The sequence below is a fragment of the Emydura macquarii genome, unplaced genomic scaffold, assembly GCF_026122565.2.
Source record: "Emydura macquarii macquarii isolate MOO-44397 ecotype Brisbane River unplaced genomic scaffold, CSIRO-AGI_Emac_v2 contig_499, whole genome shotgun sequence".
NCBI classification, from domain to species: Eukaryota; Metazoa; Chordata; order Testudines; family Chelidae; genus Emydura; species Emydura macquarii.
The window spans coordinates 5,884,652-5,904,032 of record NW_027130636.1 but is presented as its reverse complement, the minus strand read 5'-3'; the positions used below and the strand labels follow the sequence as shown (position 1 = coordinate 5,904,032).

The 19,381-nt window shown below is 39.8% G+C and overlaps 1 protein-coding gene across 2 annotated transcripts in view; it reads left to right on the top strand.

Moving 5' to 3' along the window:
• WDR33 (WD repeat domain 33) overlaps positions 1 to 19,381 on the top strand; it is a 105,628-nt gene that overhangs the window by 78,099 nt on the left and 8,148 nt on the right. The window contains exons 8-17 of one of the 2 annotated variants that reach the window (XM_067538838.1): positions 10,774 to 10,900; positions 11,414 to 11,568; positions 11,710 to 11,788; positions 12,378 to 12,488; positions 13,322 to 13,416; positions 14,298 to 14,384; positions 14,689 to 14,828; positions 15,237 to 15,389; positions 15,800 to 16,858; positions 19,100 to 19,202. In XM_067538838.1, the coding sequence (XP_067394939.1) occupies positions 10,774 to 10,900; positions 11,414 to 11,568; positions 11,710 to 11,788; positions 12,378 to 12,488; positions 13,322 to 13,416; positions 14,298 to 14,384; positions 14,689 to 14,828; positions 15,237 to 15,389; positions 15,800 to 16,858; positions 19,100 to 19,202 (2,109 nt within the window). Of the gene's footprint in view, positions 1 to 10,773; positions 10,901 to 11,413; positions 11,569 to 11,709; positions 11,789 to 12,377; positions 12,489 to 13,321; positions 13,417 to 13,633; positions 14,385 to 14,688; positions 14,829 to 15,236; positions 15,390 to 15,799; positions 16,859 to 19,099; positions 19,203 to 19,381 lie in introns of those variants that run through there. The other variant, XR_010918147.1, reaches the window with a different exon arrangement.

The following is a 19,381-nucleotide window of genomic DNA, read 5'->3' as shown; positions in this document are numbered from 1 at the left end:
TTTTGGGTCCTTCATTCTAGACCAGTGGTCTGCATAGATCAGCACTCATGACAATATGGACTAAAAGAAGAAAATTCTTGAACGACTGGACAACTGTGCGAAGGAGCTAATGTCCAAAGGCTGATGAAGATATGTCTGATCTGTAGATCTTAAAAAATTTATATAATGACCTCCAAGTGGCAGTGTAGTAGATGTCTGCTACAGTAGCTGCTTACTTTCTGCCCTGGAAGCCATGGCACTAAATGTATCTTCATACCTAGCTTGAAAAGTGCTGTAGACTTTTAGAGATCCATTAAGCAATGGGAGAACTAGAAGCTGCCACTCCCCCCTCTTCTGTGCTATTCTCTATAACACCTAACAGATCTGAGAACGTCTAGCCTGTGGAGAGCTCTCTCCTTATCAGAGGATGATAGAGGGAGGATAAATTTCTTGGATGTTACAGAAGTGAAAAACTTCTTTTGAGAGAATCCGGGAATTGTCCAGAGGAGTGCCTTGATCTTCTGAAAGATGATGAAAAGTGGCTATAAAGCAGGGATCAAACAGTTCTTCAGTCCTGCCAGATTCAATAATTACCTGGAAGACCCCCTTACAGGGTTGTTTGTCTAAAGGAGTCATAGTCAGGAGGAAGCAAAGAGTCTTTAAGATTAATTTGAAGGTCTATGGGAGGGGCAAACTATCTTTTGTATGTGGGCCTTTTGCCCTAGTTTTCTAGTGTCTGGAAATAAAAAAACTAGTGTCTAGATGAAAACATCCTATCTATCCCTAAATGGCTTCTCCTGCTGCCTGCTATCTAATATTTGAGAGTCCTGAGGACTGGATTTTTGTTAGCCCCAATTGGATTGAATTTGGGGAGGCAAGCTGGCCACTTGACACTTCTTCCAGTAGATTGTGCAAGATCTTCAGAATATGTCCTTTCGTACTTTGCTGGTTCCTCAGGTAAGGTTGATATTCCCAGAGAGATCCACTAGACTCAGTCAGCTTGATTCCTATTTGATGGGGCTCATATACCACTTACAGTTGATTCTACAGATCATCATAATATGATTAACCTTCTTCTTTCTAATGTGGTTTGTTCAGCAGTGAAATAGTTAAAGTTTATATTATCTATACTTCAGTGTTAATACCCCACTGAGATCAATAAAAGACAGTTGTTTCATGCTGTCTGCAGATTGAGGCAGACATCAGTGCATTTATTTACATTTGGCTCATATTTTGTGAGTTATCTTTACAATCAAAAGGCTCCATTTACTGTGAACTGCATTGGATCCTATCCCGACTAATCATCTGATCTAGCTGGTGTCCATGATGAGGGTTTTCCACCCTGGGATACTTTCTCAAAATTGATCCTCCCTATTCTACAAGATTTGCCTGTGTTCTTGGGTAAGTGGACTGGGTGATCAAGATGATGCCTCCTTTTTGTCCCAGTGAAAGAGAAGTGAGAGAAGTAAAGGTCTATAGTGCATTCTGAACCAGAGAATTTGTCTGAAACTTATTAGCCTAAGTGAGGAAGAATCAAGCAGTCTGAAGGTCCTTTGCAGAGGATATTCCTGTAAAATATTCTGGGTTCACTTTGGGTGAAAAAGTATCTTGTGTGATCCACGAGTCAAACACTGCTCTTATATGGTATCTTCTGCTGTGGCCCAAGAAAGCTGTTCTCAGGGTTGATAACTAACTTCAGTCCGGTCAGAGCGATAATAGCTGCTTACTCAGCATATTGATTAGTGAGCAGATTATTTATTCACACAACGCACAGTCTACCTGTGGAACTCCTTGCCAGAGGATGTTGTGAAGGCCAAGACTATTACTGAGTTCAAAAAAGAACTAGAGAACTTCATAGAGGATAGGCCTATCAATGGCTATTAGCCATGATGGGCAGGGATTGCTGTTTGCCAGAAGCTGGGAGTGGACGACGGGGATGGATCACTTGATGATTACCTGTTCTGTTCATTCCTTCAGAAGCACCTGGTATTGGCCACTATCAGAAGACAAGATACTGGGCTAGATGGACAATTTGGTCTGACCCAGTATGACCATTCTTATGAGTAATCTTATGATAATCTTATGAGTAGAGTGCACAGATCACTCAAACCGGCCACCAACCATCACCATAACTTTAATGAATATTGTTGCAGAGGCTAAAAGGAAGGGAATTATTTAAAATGATCATGTTTGATGGTGAATCTGAGATTTCTGTGGTTTTCAGGGATAGATATATGTTCTTTAGACCACTGAAACTAGGAAGGATCACAGCTTCACAGCTATCACCACTGGTCTAAAGGAGTCCATCTCAAATTCTTGTTCTTTGTGGCAAACTGGTCCTAAATTCTACAGCAAGCCTTCTGATTTCTCTCTAAGAATTGCATACCTGATCAGACCAGTGGTCTGTTTTGTCTAATGTCCTATCTGTAGGTCTAATCCAGCATCCACTACGGACAGTATTGACCCTTGTTGACTTTAGTGCATGCTAGATTAGCCCTATGACAGTGGCCAGTATCAGATGCTTCAGAGGAAGGTGTAAGCAGACTCATAATAGACAATTATGGAATAACTTCTCTATAGGGAAAGCTTCCACTTAACTCCTGTCATGTGGTGCCCGGATGATGTCCTGTTGCATGAGGATTTATATTCCTTATACCTGTTGTTTGTTTAAAATGTTTCTTGTATAATGTTTAATTCTTATTATACCTTTTCATGTAAATTATTATTGTAAATAAACATTTTTCTCTTCAATAAATAGTAAGCGTGTTGCTGCTTTAAAGGTACATTGGCTAACTGTAACCTGTATCAGGGAAGTGTGCTTAGCCATGAGTACTTAAACTAAACAGGTATTGGGGACCACAAAATGAGAGGATAACTTCCTTTTTGTCAGGACCTAATTAGTACTTATAAGGGGAGTATGTGATAAGCAGTAACAGATTCTGCTATCAGAATTTTAGCAGATAATTTGGGTAGGGCAGAAGGGAATCCATCTTATTCTTTCATAGATATATTGACTCTAATGTTAACAGTAGTAAAAACTTGTTTTTGTCATTAAAGCAGGTATTTCTGAAAAACACCCAAGAAGCAGATAGGTTGAGTAAGAAGGTGCAATTTTCACTTGAACATTTTTAAATGCTATGTTTTGCCTCTGTATAGCCTGGCTGCTCTACTTCAGTAGCATTTCATTGAAGGTGGAGCTGATCTGTCCATTTGTTTTCTGGTTATGAATAAGAAATACTGCGCACAATTCCATTATAGGAATTGACTGCCTCTACTGTGTCATCTTGTGCACCCTGTACCATGCTATTTTTTACAAGGCATGGTAATGTAACTGAACTGTGTAATAGGACATTAGTTTAGTGCATCAATTTTGACTTAGAAGTACCGTATTTCCCCATGTATAAGACGCACCTTTTTCGAAAAATTTGGGGTCTAAAAACTGGGTGCGTCTTATACAGTGGTACTTACCGGTGATGTACCGTAATACATTTATTTTCAAATTTCAGGCCCCAAAATTAAGGTGTGTCTTATACATGGGGAAATACAGTAGTTAACTACATTACAGGAGCATGTCAGGAAATTCTACACTGTAACAGGACAATAGACATAAATGGAAGTGTATTTGTCATAAATTGATACTACTGACCCACTGAATTGTGAATATTGGTGATCATTCTGAATGTATGACTGACTTGTATATTTTTAATTAGAAACACTGAAATATACGTATCACATTGTTGATGTACTGTTCTCATTACTTTGAGAACAACTGTTCCTTATGTCTCAGTAATGAAATTTCCATTACTTCTCTACTTCTGTTGTACTCTCTGTTGTCCATCTTAACTATTTATTCACAGGTTTAGTTTTACAATATATATGCTAGAGCATGAGAACTATCATCACATTCTAACCTGTCCCCTATGTTAGGCCGGTGGGAATGATGAGGGTCAAGAATAAGCTATGGGTAGATGGAAAAGCACCTTTGTCTAAAGTGAAATGATAGATGTGCCTTTATCTTCAAAGGCATGTGCTAACGTTGAATTTCAGTCAGGCTCTAAAATATTCAGTGCTTAACACATTCAGTTCTTCCTGTTGACTTTTCCTCTTACTGGGAAAAAAAGTGTTCACCATCACTGAAGCACTGCTCTAGAACAACACTTCAGAAAACTGAGTTTCTGTGGATAATGGCACATATCTGAAATGTTAGTTATTTTAAATCTGATAACTTCTTTGTTCCTGTTCAAAGCAGGAGATCATTGGCACTGAATTATGTACCTCAGAAAAGGCACTCTGGTAAATCTAGTAAAGCACTTACACATCTACTTAATATTAAATATGTGCATAGTCCCATTATGGTTAAGAACATGGTTTGTGTTTTGCTGGAGAGTGTACATCAACTGGCAGCCTACTTAGGGCTCAGTCCTGCCAGTTGCTGAATGACACAATATCCCTGACCATATGTGGATTTTTTTTTCACTCCAGTGTTATATGTATAGAACTTATTATAGAAAACCTTGCCAAATATTTGAGTGGTTTATAATTCCAGTTTGAAAAAAAGTGTCCCAATGACTGTTCCGTTGCTAATAACCATATATGATATGCAAAGATTCTCACCTTAGTCTTCACAAATCTTAAATCTCACGTCCACGCAGCCATAAATTTTAATTTCTGTACTGTTAAGGAAAGCCATGCCTGCAACATATAGAATAGTAAAAAGATTTACAGGACTGTTTAGATCCTGTAATATTACAAAAGTATTTCTTACGATGACCAAAAGGCCAGTGCAGTTCCTGTGCCACTAGAATGCTATATGATGCTGTTAGGATTTTTGTACAGGGCATCAGCATTTGGGAATAGGATGTGTAAATTCTAAGCTGAATTACAGAAACACTGAATTTGTAGGCTGTTTTATTTTTCACCTTTGTCATGGTTAGATCATCCTTTCCAGTAATCTGGAGCCAGGCATCCTCCTTCTATCTAGATAGACCTATTGCATTAACATTCAGTAACATTTTTTATCTGTTTCATAACTCAAAAATACACAATTTATGGAAATAAAATCTCATTTTGTGTAACAGTTTTCAGCCTGGAAAGAAAACTTAACACAATTGTAAATCCCTGAAAAATAGTATTTGTAGTAGACGTGTGGGCAAAAGCTAGCAGCAGGAAAGCAACATAATTGATATGTTAAAATAGTAATAACTGATACAAGAAAAGTTCACCATAGACAAATAAATCCTCAAGCAGTCTCCCCACACATCCAGTTTTGTGAGCACAAATGTATAGGGTTCAAATCCAGGGAAGGATGCAATGGGCAAAGTTTAAAAAAAAAAAAAAATCCTTGATATCAGGTCGGCAAGATCTGGGAGGTGCTTTGGAGGCAATATTCTTAACCCATTCAAGATGGGAAAGGGACATTTCCTCAATGCGCCTCCTTCTAGACTTTAAAAGAAACAGTGCTGAATGGCTGCAGAAGGAAGGTTTCTGCAATCTGAAGCTTTTGAACAGAGGAAAGAGAGGAGTCAAAAATGGAAGAAAGCTCAAAGACACCTCCCAAGAGAAGGGTCATTCATAGAACATGAGGTACAATAGAGTGAGAGAAAACACTACTTTTTAAATTCCTGGAATTAAAAGATTCTCACCCCTCACTGATTTGGTAACATTGATGTATGTTACCAAAATGTAAATGTCAGTTCAGAATAGAAATACCACAAGGTTTTTGATAGATATAAGGCACGTTCTGCTGATGAACGAAACCCATACTCTTACTTGACAGTGCTGGACTAATAAATTAAGGAGTAATCTCCAGATTACAAAGGATAGTATCCCAAAAACCTCTAATAAGTATGGTGTTGGTGAAGTAAGTCATTTTCGAATTCAGCTCCCCTAGCATTATAGCGCTCCTAACACTTTGGAGACTATTAGCAACTGAAGTGTCAGTTGAACACACACACTGCAAAATTTCATCATTTTCTTCTAAGAGGTTGTTAGTTCTCTTGGGGATACTGGCTGCAAGGTGCTGAACACTCCTGTGTGGTACTGAGAGAGGCCTCAACAATCACTGATTTCAATGGGAATGGAGGACACTCAGTACCTTGCCAGATCAAGCTTTTGCAGAGACACCATTTAAAGAAAAAACAAAATCCCAAACTTCCTTTAATATGTAAAATAAATTGAACTATCATGTGACAGATTCATTCAGTTATGACAGTACTGAAATGTTGTGAAATTGAATGTTCAATATTCACAATATTTATGCAATATTGATTATAATTATTCATTAGTTATAGGCAGTAAAATAAGATGCTGTAAGAAAACATCCACTTGTGTATAAACATAATTGAAAAAATTAGCTAAAGTGTGTGGGGGGGGGAATAGAAATATGTGCAAAAGTCATATGTATAAGGCTCTTGTTAGGTGTGAAACATTTTTAAATACATTTTTTAAAGTTTGTAATTTGTGGCAGCGGTGTGGTGAGGGAATGGCAAACAATTGGTCACAGTAATAAACTCAAGACAATATACATATATTTCACATTTATAATCTAGATGTATAACAGTACTACAAAATATGTAGGCACATTATAAATAGTTATAAAAAGATGGGTTATGCTCTATTTGTTTGAATAATATGTTATATGTCCAATAAGTCATATATGCAAGAAGTGTCAAAAAGATGTTGGAGAAATCATTACATTTTCAATAATTTTGAGATTTTACAATTCTTCACATTGGTGACTTGCTGTATTTGGCCAATCAGACACTACTTCAATTAAGTCTACCTAGTTATAGTTTGTTGCAGATTTCACCTTAAGACAATCCTGAAAGTGTATTGGCAGGAAGCATATTTAATAATCCAGTTATTTTAATTTAATTAATCAGCTATGAGTTTTTAGACTATTTCATGTACCCACACTAATTCATAATTTTGTGTGTTTAGATTATACAAAGTTTTATTTTTCCCTTTGACAATTTTCAGATCATTTTTGCATATTTTTCTGCATTTATTATGTGAACTTGTGTGTAAGTATGTGAATGTATTAAATTTTGCTCTTCTACCACAATAATTATTATGTATTTTTCTTTTTGAAGGCGAATATATTTGTTGATGTTCCCTGTTATATGTCACAACTTTTCCAGGGGGGTAGTTTAAGTCAGAGAGTATCCATCTGTCCCATAAAAGCACAATATATTAATATATTGAACCACACCATCTGAGGATTTGAACAGACTAACCAAGTCTAAAATTCCTCTGTATATGGCCCTCATTACCATCATATCTTAGTGCTTCACAATCTAATGTAAACTCTACCTCACAGGGCTGTAATGAAGTAAAGCACTTAATTCCCCCTTTTTTTTTAAATGGGAAACTGAGACAGACACACAAAAAGGATAAGTGACTTATCCAAGATCACACAAGCAGAGGGGGAACTTGAACCCAGGTTTCCCCAATTTGAGGCCAATGCCCTAACCACTGAACCATTCTTCAGTGTTTAAAATAAAAGTAACATACAGGGATGTGGAACAAAAATTTAGCACAGACAATAGGACATAAATCTCTCTAAGTGGACAGAGGAAAACAACGTTTTACTCCTTGTAAAGGAGACTCAGTGACCCTGATCAGTTGTTTTACTGTTTGCATGCTTCTCTTCTGAGTGATTAAGCTAGATTTTTAGCTTTCACATTTTTCTTTTCAAAATTTCCCCCCATCCTACTCTTCTCTCAAGATTAGCTAGTTTACAAATGTATGGCTGTCATAGCAAAGAGTTTATTTTTTCTCCTCTCATTGACTGGTGCCATCACTGGGGAAGTTGCGGTTAAGGATGAATGGGGGGATCCCTTCCAAAAGTTATTTGGATTCCTCCAAAGTCTGACTTGGCTAACCAAGCAAGTAGCCTAGACTGAGTGTCTAAAGCAATGCCTATACGTACAGCGCTGCAGCGGCGCATCTGTACTGGTACAGCTGCACTGCTGCAGCGTGTCTGGTGAAGATGCTCTATGCTGACAGGCGAGAGCTCTCCTGTAAGCATAAAAAACCACCTCCATAAGTGGCAGAAGCTCTCCCACCGATGTAGCGCTGTGCACATGAGCGCTCATGTCGGTGTGCCTTATGTTGCTCAGGGGTGTGTATGGAATATTCACAGCCCTGAGTGACATAAGTTTTGCCAACATAGGCTGTAGCGTATAGACATAGCCTAAACGATTACACTCCTGAAGGTAGGGAGGTAGGGGTTATTTTGACTAGCTTTAAAAAAGACTCAAGTTTTTTCCAGTTAGTGCTCTGGTCCAGGACTCATTGGAGATCGATTGGACTGCTCCCAACAAGAAACTGCAATCTCTAAGATCCTTCAGATGGCTTTACGCCCTCTCAATGGATAAGTCTAATGTGGTTCTTTTAGTCCCTAAGATACTGACTTTCCTGTGATACCCAAAAAACATCCCTTTTGGAGGGTCACTGCCCAGTACCTATTGAATTGGCAGGAGAAGCTATTCTTATTAGAGTAGCATACTAGAGTGTTCTAGGTTTTCTGTGCTACATGGCTTACCTGGCCAGGATCTTGGTAAGGCGATTGCAGAAATTGGCTTCTGAGGAAGATATTGAGGCTTGTTCCTTCTGTTAAGTAGTTCCCCCGACCCTTTTTTAGACTTATTTGTAACGTTTTTGTGGTGGTATCCAAGTTTCTTCTCACAGTATGACCATATCTGTTACCACCTGCTAGATGTTGTGGCTATGAACTTGAGCTGGTGACCTTACATTTAAAGCTGCCTTTGGCAGTCTGTCTGTCTCTCTCTCCTATGAGGGAATACGTTTTGAAAATGGCCTTACTCATATGAAATCTTCAAAGAAAAGCCTGAACTTAGCCCACCTTCTAGCCAGGATTTGTCCTTTTATCAAAATGTAGTTGCATATCCAGGCTTCAGGATGCCAAGCTCTACTGATCAAAGAGAAAATAGCCCTTTGTCTCCTTTCAGTCTCCTACTTCACTCAGTCTGGTTATTTTAGGAAGAAGAGAGGCGAACCCACATCCAGTCAAATTTGGAGCTAGCCTGCACGTTCTGGGTTCTGTGATGGTGTATTTGAACTCACTGCTGTGAGCATGTTTTTATACAGTACATGAGCTCTCCAGCATTTACTACTGAGCCAGTCATTACCTCAGTCCAAGCTTTCTCAGTCTATCCTATCTTTGCCGCTGAGCTGAATTTCTGTTTTTTCTGGTGGTTAAAGAATGAGAATCTTTGAGAATCAAAGGTCACCTTGAGTTGCCTCATTTAGACAGGGTACACATCTGTCTGGGTGGAATGGCCCCTTTTGGCTACAATATAGTGTGGGCCTTCTGGATTCTGACAGAGTGGGCCATTCCCTTGTTTAGAATGCAGTTCACCACTTCACCTGGGACCGAAGTCCTAGACATAAAATACCCAGAGAGCTGTTTCCTCATTTTCCTTTCCCAGCAGAATCAGGTGGGGAGAAAGCCATGTATCACAAGACTCCCCTCTGGCAGGAGGGCCATCTTCTGACCAGATTCTGAGCTCTGGCAGCTTGAGGATGCTGCTCTTGCTTGTGGCCTTATAAAGTGTAAGGTTAATTCTGTCCACTGGGAGAGTGAGGGAGGAGGGTCAGGCTCTTTTGTGCAGTGCTCGTTGTCTGAACAAGATAGCAATTAAAGTTGTTCCCCATTTCCTCCCCAAAGGTTGTTTACCCAAGAAGAATGGGGAAACCACCTCTGTTCCTTTTGTCTGGCCCCACAAAAATCAGAACGTTCATAATCTGATGTGAGAATGCTTTACGTATCTATCTCAGAATAATTGTAGAGGTTACAAAGTAAGTTACTGGCTGCCTTCAGAAAGCACATGCTCACTTTTTCCCTGATTACCCACATGCTCTCTCTTCTGGCATTGACTATTACTGTTGGCATTCCCACTAAGTGGGCTGGCATAGAGAGATATTGTAAAAAGAAATTATAATTCTTTACTTTTTTTTTTTTTCTCCAAATCCCTGTATTCCAACCCAGACACTTCACCATATTGTTGTGCATAACAGTTGAGCATTTTTTCTGGCCTAATATACTTCCTAAGCAATATGGATTTTCTAAATGAGCAAGGTTAGGCAGTCTACTTATAAGAGGGTGATAGCAAAAAAACAAAACTCAGGCCATCTTCATTTGCTGCTAGGAAAATGTAAATTTATTGTCTGGACTGGTGTAAGGGACTTTGAGAAACCAAATTAACAAATTTAAAAACATCTCATTAGCCAGTCACATGGTCTTAATTTCTTTTGCCTATTATCATTTCCTATGCGGGCTGCAATACTACTTCAGTAAATGTGTGTTAACAGATAGTTTACATTTATATAGGGCCTTTATTCCCCCAAAAGTTGCAAAAGCAACGTGATATATAATCATGTACTTTGTTACCACTACAAGGCAGACACTTCTGAGGTGTTTAACATAACATTACACAATGGTTTAGGACCGAAGTCTAAAAATATGTCCAGTTGAAACTTCACTTATTAAATAGGTGGAATCAGCTCTGTGTTTTCTAATACTGAGGGTGAAAGCAGAGGAGGAAACTATTTCAAGTGATTTGTAAGAAGGGATGTAATCCAATACAGAAATCTAGTGACAGTGCTATTTTTAAATAGCATTATAGAGTTTAAGAGCAGGCCGTGGTCTGTGGTGTTTTTTCATCCCATTTTGGACTAGACAAGATTTGGTTCACAAATTGTATAGACTATGTTACAAAATTTTCAGTTTTCTGTGAAATCTCTAAATGAACAACTTTGTATTCCCAACAGGGCATGGGGCAGATGTGAAGTGTGTTGACTGGCATCCAACAAAGGGATTGGTTGTATCAGGAAGCAAAGACAGCCAACAGCCAATCAAGTTTTGGGATCCAAAAACTGGCCAGAGTCTTGCCACTTTGTAAGTTATGACCTGAGGTTGTGCTCACGTAAGAAGGGGTAAAAGTGCTTGGACTCTTGATTATTTAATTCTATTTTCAGATATCCCCCTCAAGTCTCTCCAACCATAAATAACAGTTGTGGATAGGGGCAGGCAGTCTAGCTGGGTCAAGAAATCTAGAGGTTAGACATAATTTGATATGAAGACCTTAGTTTTTCCCTTCCTTGTGTAAGTTGTCTTTCCCCTTATTCACAAGCTTCATGTCACCAGAGTTCTCGTGAGCTACTGCTGGTACCTAGTTAAACCTATGCCTCATAAACCAGAAGAAGTTACTATCATAGAGTAATAAGAAACATGTCTGTACAGAAGCTGAACACACTAACGCTTTGTGTACTTCCAACTCCTATAAGTACTGGGAGCAAAAGGCCAACCTTAAAACTTAGACTCAGGCCCTCTATATATAAGCACATAGGTTATTTTGTTGGGGATGTCTCACTTCTTAGCCAGTTAATCTTTTTCTACCTCTACTTCCAGACATGCTCATAAAAACACAGTGATGGAAGTAAAGTTGAACCTGAATGGCAATTGGCTGCTTACAGCATCTCGTGACCATCTCTGCAAGCTCTTTGACATCCGGAACCTGAAAGAAGAGCTCCAAGTCTTCAGGGGTCATAAGAAAGAGGCCACAGGTCAGAATCAACTCCAGTTCATACCACCTTTGTCATGAGTGAATTGGGATTAAAGGCACACATTTTCAGGGTTTTGAGGTACTGTTTAACATTCACTAGAGATTCTAGCATCTTTCCTGATTATGAAATTCTGCATTTCAGCTGTGGCCTGGCATCCAGTTCACGAAGGGCTTTTTGCCAGTGGAGGATCTGATGGCTCTTTGTTGTTCTGGCATGTTGGGTAGGTACCATTTTCATCAACATGGAGAAATTTAGTTCAGACACCTTTTTAGATATCATCATAATAAACATAATTTGTCTTGTCATCACTTGAATTTGTGCTGTAATGCGTGCACATATGATATAGCATTGCCCCATGTGTATCTTTTGAATGCCTAAACATGCTAGTTTGGGGATATACTTCTATTTCTAATTTTTATAGAGAGAGGAATTTATGTGGAAATCTGTGTGAAGGTGTAATTAATCTTGTGCAGATACTAATCCTTATAGAAGAGTTTCCATTTCAGTTTAGTGAAGATGGTGATGAAAGGGATGAAATTCCCAGCTGTATTGAAGCATCTGATGGTGATTCTGTAAATATGTTTTTCAAAGCAAGTATTTTTTTAAAGAGTATTTGAGATTGCTTCACTGGGAGTCCCAGAATGGCAGATCTAAATAAGTGAAAAATATCTGAGGCCTAAAATGAACATCATATAGAAAGCCATGAGCAACTGAGTAGCAAAATATATACATAACCAATTTTTAAAAAATATCTTGTATTGGGTGTGTAGAAGGATATTCTTCGGTGTGATAAGTGTGTGATATTTCAGGGTGGAGAAGGAGGTTGGCGGAATGGAAATGGCCCATGAGGGAATGATCTGGAGCCTGGCTTGGCATCCTCTTGGACACATTCTCTGCTCAGGCTCAAATGATCACACCAGGTATTTTCAAGTATTTAAACAAAGATTTCAGGGAACACACAGTTAAAAACTGGGAAGAAGGCTGTGATAGATTGGGGTTTTTCCTGCTATCGGGCCAGCTGGGAAAGCAAAGATGTAGAGACTAAGGTGTTCTTTTGGGAAAAGCACTGACTTTTTCACAGCATCAGGTGAAGTTAAAGTTTAGCCTCTTGTTCCTCTTGGAGGAAACTTTAAAATTTGAGGGCCTACCAGCCCTTCATGGTCACAAAAATACACAGGAAACGGTGTCTTTTTTTTCTGTTGTCTTTGACAGAAAATATTTCTTCTTGCCTCCTGAACACTTGCCTCATCCACTAGTCTTGTGCTAATCAGATGTCACCCTCCATCCCACAGAGATGCTCTAAGCATATAGTTTGTGAAATGCTATGAATCTTTTAGGGTGGAAACACTATAAATGGAGCAACAATTATATTTTGTAACTGGAGTGCCTCAGAGCACATCACAAGAATGATAGCCCATCAGTACCTGTTAAAAGTAAACTTGGACAAGGATTATTGAAGAGGGCTGGGAGTATGGCAGTCTTGTGTTCTGTCTGTCAGTAGAGTTCTTTAATTCTCACAGCCACTCTCTGCTAAGTGGTTTTGAACATACCTGAATGTGAGTTGAGTAGCTTTTTAATCATACCTAATGTTTAAATCCAAATAGGAGCCCGATGAATAAGGCCGTGAAAATCTAAACAATCAAGATATTCTGATAAAATGCAAGAGTAGGAAGAGAGAATATGACTACTAAAAATAATGAATCTCCTGACACTTTCAACAAGTTCATATGACACTCTTATTTTATTTTGTCAGCAAATTCTGGACTCGAAATCGGCCTGGAGATAAAATGAGAGATCGTTACAACCTGAACCTGCTACCAGGAATGTCAGAGGATGGTGTGGAATATGGTAAGGCTATTGCCTTGAATTCAGAAGAATGGAGGGTTGGTGTCAGGAGCAAGCCCAAAGCACTTAGCTATAGTTCTAATCCAGTTTCTGGGTAACAGGATGAAATATAATGGCATTGGTGACTGGGGTAGACAAGGATTTTTTTAGTGGGATAATCTCTCATTCTCCATTATATCCAGGTCCCCATTCCAACAATGAGTTTTCTTTTGTTCTGCAGCTCCAGGAGGTAGGACCAGCTCTGTCAATCACAGGAAGGAGGTTTGGCTCTCCCTCTGGGAAAATCCCCAGTTTGTTCTGCCTCCTGAAAACTTCAGCATGTGACTTCAAGATCTCCCACAGTCCTGAGCTACAGAGCACAGGAAAACCTTTTAAATTATTGAAGTGGACTTAAAATTCCTTTATCTTAAGTCTTTTCCCTCTTTTAAGGCTTTTTCTTGACAATGTCAGGTCTTTCAGGGATGCCCATCTCCCTTCCTGTCTCATGGGTGTGTCTTTCTTTTATTCATTCAGATAATTGATTACATTGTGTCCCAGAATTTTTTTAGATCAAAATTTCCCATGAATTTCCTTGTATCTATATTTATTATAGTACAACTGGGAATTGTATTGGAAAGCATATTTCTTTCCCCAGACTCTTTCACAGAAGCAGCTTTGCTGAAAGGACATTTGCTATGGTCTTGGGTGGTTTTCCATCTCTGAATGTTTAGGTCTTAATTTAATATCTTGTAGTTCATGAGTGGGATAAAGTGTGCCACAGCATATGTGAAATATGTAGGGGAATCTAACTGGATACCAAAATTGTGACAAATAATATTAAGCTTCCAAGAAAGTTATTGCTGATCTAAAATCCTTGCTGAAATCAATCTGTTTTTCATCTCTAGATGATCTTGAACCAAACAGCCTTGCAGTGATTCCTGGGATGGGAATACCTGAGCAACTGAAACTAGCCATGGAGCAAGAGCAGATGGGTAAGAGGGAGAAATGATTCATGCAGGCTCATTTTCATAAGCTGTTCAGCTACTGGTTGGCTCTTTCTCACATTTCTCATCTGTCATGGGGACCTCAGGAGAAAGAAAGTGAAATGTACTAAACAAATACGTATTTCTTACACATTGAACTTCTCTGAAATTCTGCGTAGTGCATGCTTCCAATGTGAAGAAGGAAATGAACAGGGTTTCTTGGTTCCCTTGTTTAAGTAAAGACTCAGAAAATTAACAAGATTTATTCATCTTCATTTATGTGCTGACTATGCTGTTCTACCTCATGTTCAAGGGAAAGATGAATCAAATGAAATTGAGATGACAATCCCAGGGCTGGACTGGGGAATGGAGGAGGTGATGCAAAAAGACCAAAAGAAGGTGCCACAGAAAAAAGTGCCCTATGCAAAACCAATCCCAGCACAGTTTCAACAGGTAAATATGTGATACACAATGATACATCAGACTAAACTAATTTTAGCCCAACTATCAATAGCCTGTACCTGATACAGCACTACAAATTCTAGCCTGTCAGCTTCTATAGGTCAGTATCCAGTGCAGAATAATACACCAGGCCCATTCCATTCAATGAATATTTAAGAATAAAATATTTGGCTAAATCCCTCCAATCACAGATTACTACCTAAAATGGGATATTAGACAATGTTCCACCCAGCCCAGTTTCAAACAGGTCAGTATCTGAGTCAGAACAAGGCATCCAGATAAATGTACCTAAGTCCGTCCAGTTCCAGAAGATTTTTTCCCAACACAAGGTAATGTGCTATGCAAGTCCTGTTTAATGTACTTCACTATTTTGATCTTATATCTTCACTTCTCTAATAGGCTTGGATGCAGAATAAGGTCCCTATCCCTGCTCCACCTGAGCTGCTGAATGACAGAAAGGAGGATATAAAACTGGAGGAGAAAAAGAAGACACAGGCAGAGATTGAGCAGGAAATGGCAGCACTTCAGTACACCAACCCACAACTCTTGGAGGTATGTAAGGAAAGTTAAACTGCAGCAAATACCAACCAAGTATATGTGCTTGGGTAAAAGATAAAAAGAGGAAGTGGGGGAAGGCAGAGTTCATCCTGTAGAGAAGAAAATAGAAGTTAGGTGAAATATCTGGTGCAATTCAATATAAATTATTAAAGCACCACTTCTTAGCACCAAACTATGAGGCTGGCTTATTGTGACACTGATGAGGAGTTGGCAGCATTTCAGTAAACTTCATCCTACTGAGTTCTAGTTCTTTTTAGTTATCTCTATTTATCAGTTAGGTTAAAAAATGAAAGCTTTGTTCAGAATTCTCTGGTTACCAAGAGTGAAATAGCTACTTCTGCCTTCCAGTAATTCTGTGTACAGGTATGTGCAGCCTGTTGAAACATGTATTTGTTTTCTGACAGCAACTGAAGATTGAGAGACTTGCACAAAAGCAAGCTGAGCAAGTCCAGCAGCAGGCACCACCTCCAGGAGGCCCCCTGCATGGACCCCAGCCTTTCCCAGGACAAGGCCCAATGTCACAGATGCCTCAAGGATTTCAGCAGCCCATTCCACCTCAGCAGATGCCAATGAATATGCCTCAAATGGGACCCCCTGGTCCACAGGGACAGTTCAGACCGCCAGGACCCCAGGGACAAATGGGACCGCAAGGTCCTCCATTACACCAAGGATCTGGAGGTCCGCAAGGGTTCATGGGACCACAAGGACCACCAGGTCCCCAAGGACCTCCACAAGGACTGCCAAGGCCTCAGGATCTACATGGGCATCAAGGAATGCAGAGACATCCTGGACCTCATGGGCCAATGGGGCCTCAAGGGCCACCGGGTCCACAGGGTAGTTCTGGCCCACAAGGTCACTTAGGACCACAAGGTCCACCTGGGTCTCAGACTCATTTAGGGCCACAAGGTCACTTAGGTCCTCAAGGTCCCCCTGGTGGTCAAGGAATGCAGGGGCCTCCTGGTCCAAGAGGAATGCAAGGGCCTCCTCTTCCTCATGGAATGCAAGGCGGTCCAGGATCTCAAGGGATGCAGGGCCCTATATCTCAGGGGCCTTTGATGGGACTTAATCCAAGAGGGATGCAGGGTCCGCCAGGGCCCCGTGATAATCAGGGACCTGCTCCACAAGGGATGATGATGGGTCATCCACAAGAAATGAGAGGACCTCATATGCAGGGTGGTTTACTCGGACATGGTCCCCAGGAGATGAGGGGCCTACAGGGACCCCCACCTCAAGGTTCAATGTTAGGACCTCCACAGGAATTACGTGGGCCGCCAGGTGCACAAGGCCAGCAGGGGCCTCCAAAGAACTCTTTAGTAGGGCCTCAAGGAAGTATGCAAGGACCGTCGGGACCTCAGGGACAACAGAATCCTTCAAGGGGTCCACATCCCCCCCAGGGCCCACTACCTTTCCAGCAGCAGAAAACACCTCTGCTTGGTGATGGGCCTCGTGCCCCATTCAGTCAGGTATGTCTGAGTCCACATAATGTTGAAAGTGTTAGGAGTATAGGAAGAATATGCCGAGTACTATAGTTACACAGTATGATTCTTTGTTAGCAAGAGGTGGGATTCTGAAGGGTAAGTTCAGTTGTAAAATAATAAAGCACAGGTACTTACAAGTTGATGAACATGGTTACATAGCTTGGAACAGCAATAATAAAGATAGAGAAGAAAGGATTACTAATATTGATATAGAATTAATATCTGGCAAGAAAATATTTAACCTCAGAATAAATCCCTGTTACCTAATTAGGACAGAAAAGTCCCCACACTGAACTCTTTAAAACAGGGAGCCTCTGAGAAAAGAATTCAGAAAAGTTGAATTAAGCAAAAGGAACAAAAAAAAAAGTCTTAAAAATAAATTAACTTAAAATAGAATCAAACTAATTATTGTTGAGAAGAAACTTCCATTATAAACTCATATTTCAAGCACTAATTTTTAAATTATCTTGGGCTAAAATGTCTCATGCATGTTCTCAGCCTTAGAAGTGAATTTTTTTGAGAAAAAGTTTTGTGAACTTCCATCTAGCCATTTCTGAGAAATGAGTGGTGTTTTTACAAGCCTTTTTGTAGATTTTTACTTGTATTCATATGACAATACCTTCTTTTTAAAACTTTAAACTGGCATGGATTTACTCCTCAGTTTAAAAAAAAGTGAAAGGTCATCTGAAATACTATGCCTGTTCCTGAATCCCCTTATGAATTATTGTTAGAGGTCTACTTAAATCTCAGAGAAATCACACATTTTTCATGGATTGGTGACAGCATAAATAGCAAATGTGTTACACATCACAAAATTTGTTATTTATGTGTGACTAACCCATGAAAAATGTGTGATTTCTCCCCAGCATTTCTCAAACTGGGGACGCTGACCCCATGTTATTTATGTGTGACTAACCCATGAAAAATGTGTGATTTCTCCCCAGCATTTCTCAAACTGGGGACGCTGACCCAAAAAGAGTGGCAAGCCTATTAGGGAGTCGGGGTATTGCCTCCTTCTCTGCTGCTGTTGGCAGCGGCGCTGCCTAAAGCTGGGTGGTGAGGGAGCAGCAGCTCCAGTCTGGGCACCCAGCTCTGCAGGCAGCACCCCTGCCATTAGCAACAGTGAAGAAGTAAGTGTTTGTCTTGTTTGTTTGTTTGTCATGGTTACAGAGCAAGCTCTGTCTTAGACCATCTTTAGTTCTTCTTGTGTGCACCTCTCAGGTGACAAGCTTGGCTTGCTTCACCTCTCTCAAGAGTAAAATCATGCTGGGATTAGATCTCTGGGTCGTAGTCTCTGTTTCCCAACTGTGCTAACTTGACAGGCCCAACTGCAGTTGACACCTGAAAGCTCTTTTACTACTGTAGTCTGTGACCGCAACAGATAAAGTGACTCAAAGACAGCTTCTTCAAATAAAGCATTTTTTTATTCCATCACCCAAAGGTACATAGCACACAGAGAAGGGTTAAAACAACAAAAAACCTATACACTTCGGGTCTTACCTACACTGTAATTTTTCCTTGTAAACATCTTTAAGTTGCCATCTGTGGCTGGGAGAAGTGGACTGCTGCAGCTTCTCCCTCTCTGTCAGTGTTCTGAGGACCCACTTCCCCCCATCCCGCCTAGCTTAGCATCTTTCAGGTTTTAGCATTCCCTTTCATCTTTGGATTAGGTTTGGAAAAAGTAAACCTTGCTAACCTGGCTGGAGTGTCTTTTCATTATTCCATCAAGGATTCTCGGTATCCTTAGCTTTACCATTGTTTAGTTTCCTTCTGGTTTTCCCCTAAAAGCCTCCTTTGCAATCATGCAGGATAATATCAATCAGTTAAACTGAGGTGCACCTGATATTCATAAAAATAATTCACATAACTCCTTATTCTCCACAATAAGCAAGTTAAAATATCATTAATTATTTTATCATCTGTCATCATGAATAAAATCAGTGCAAGTAGATTTTGTGCATGGAATGGTAAATTTTAACAATAATTTTGATTTTCTATAATATATCTCACAGAAAGAGAAGTAATTACTGGTATATGCCTGAGTATGGATATTAGACTCAAATGGTACAATATCCATGAATGTTTCTATATTTAATATTTGGAGATATATGAAGATATCCACTGTATGTAACATGTATCAAATTTGTTAGTGTCCTCTTGCTGTAATTTTGAGAGCTAATATTGTGTATGATACAGGGAAACCACATGGCCTCTTGTGTTTTGCAGGAAGGACAGAACCCAGGTCCCCCACCATTGATACCAGGACTGGGGCAGCAGGGTGGACAAGGCCGTCTTGCCCCTCACAATCAAGGACCTGGCCCTAATAAAGGTAATTAAACATCTTAAGTAACCCTCCAAAGAGAGTCACATCCAATGAGGCACCTCTAGCTGTATGAGGCCCTAACACAGCACGTGGGGTAGGTGTATGTAGGGGGTTATGCTCAGAACTCTGGCAAAAATATGGTGGAAAATTTCCCAACAAATTACTTAGTGTTTTAATGTGTGTGT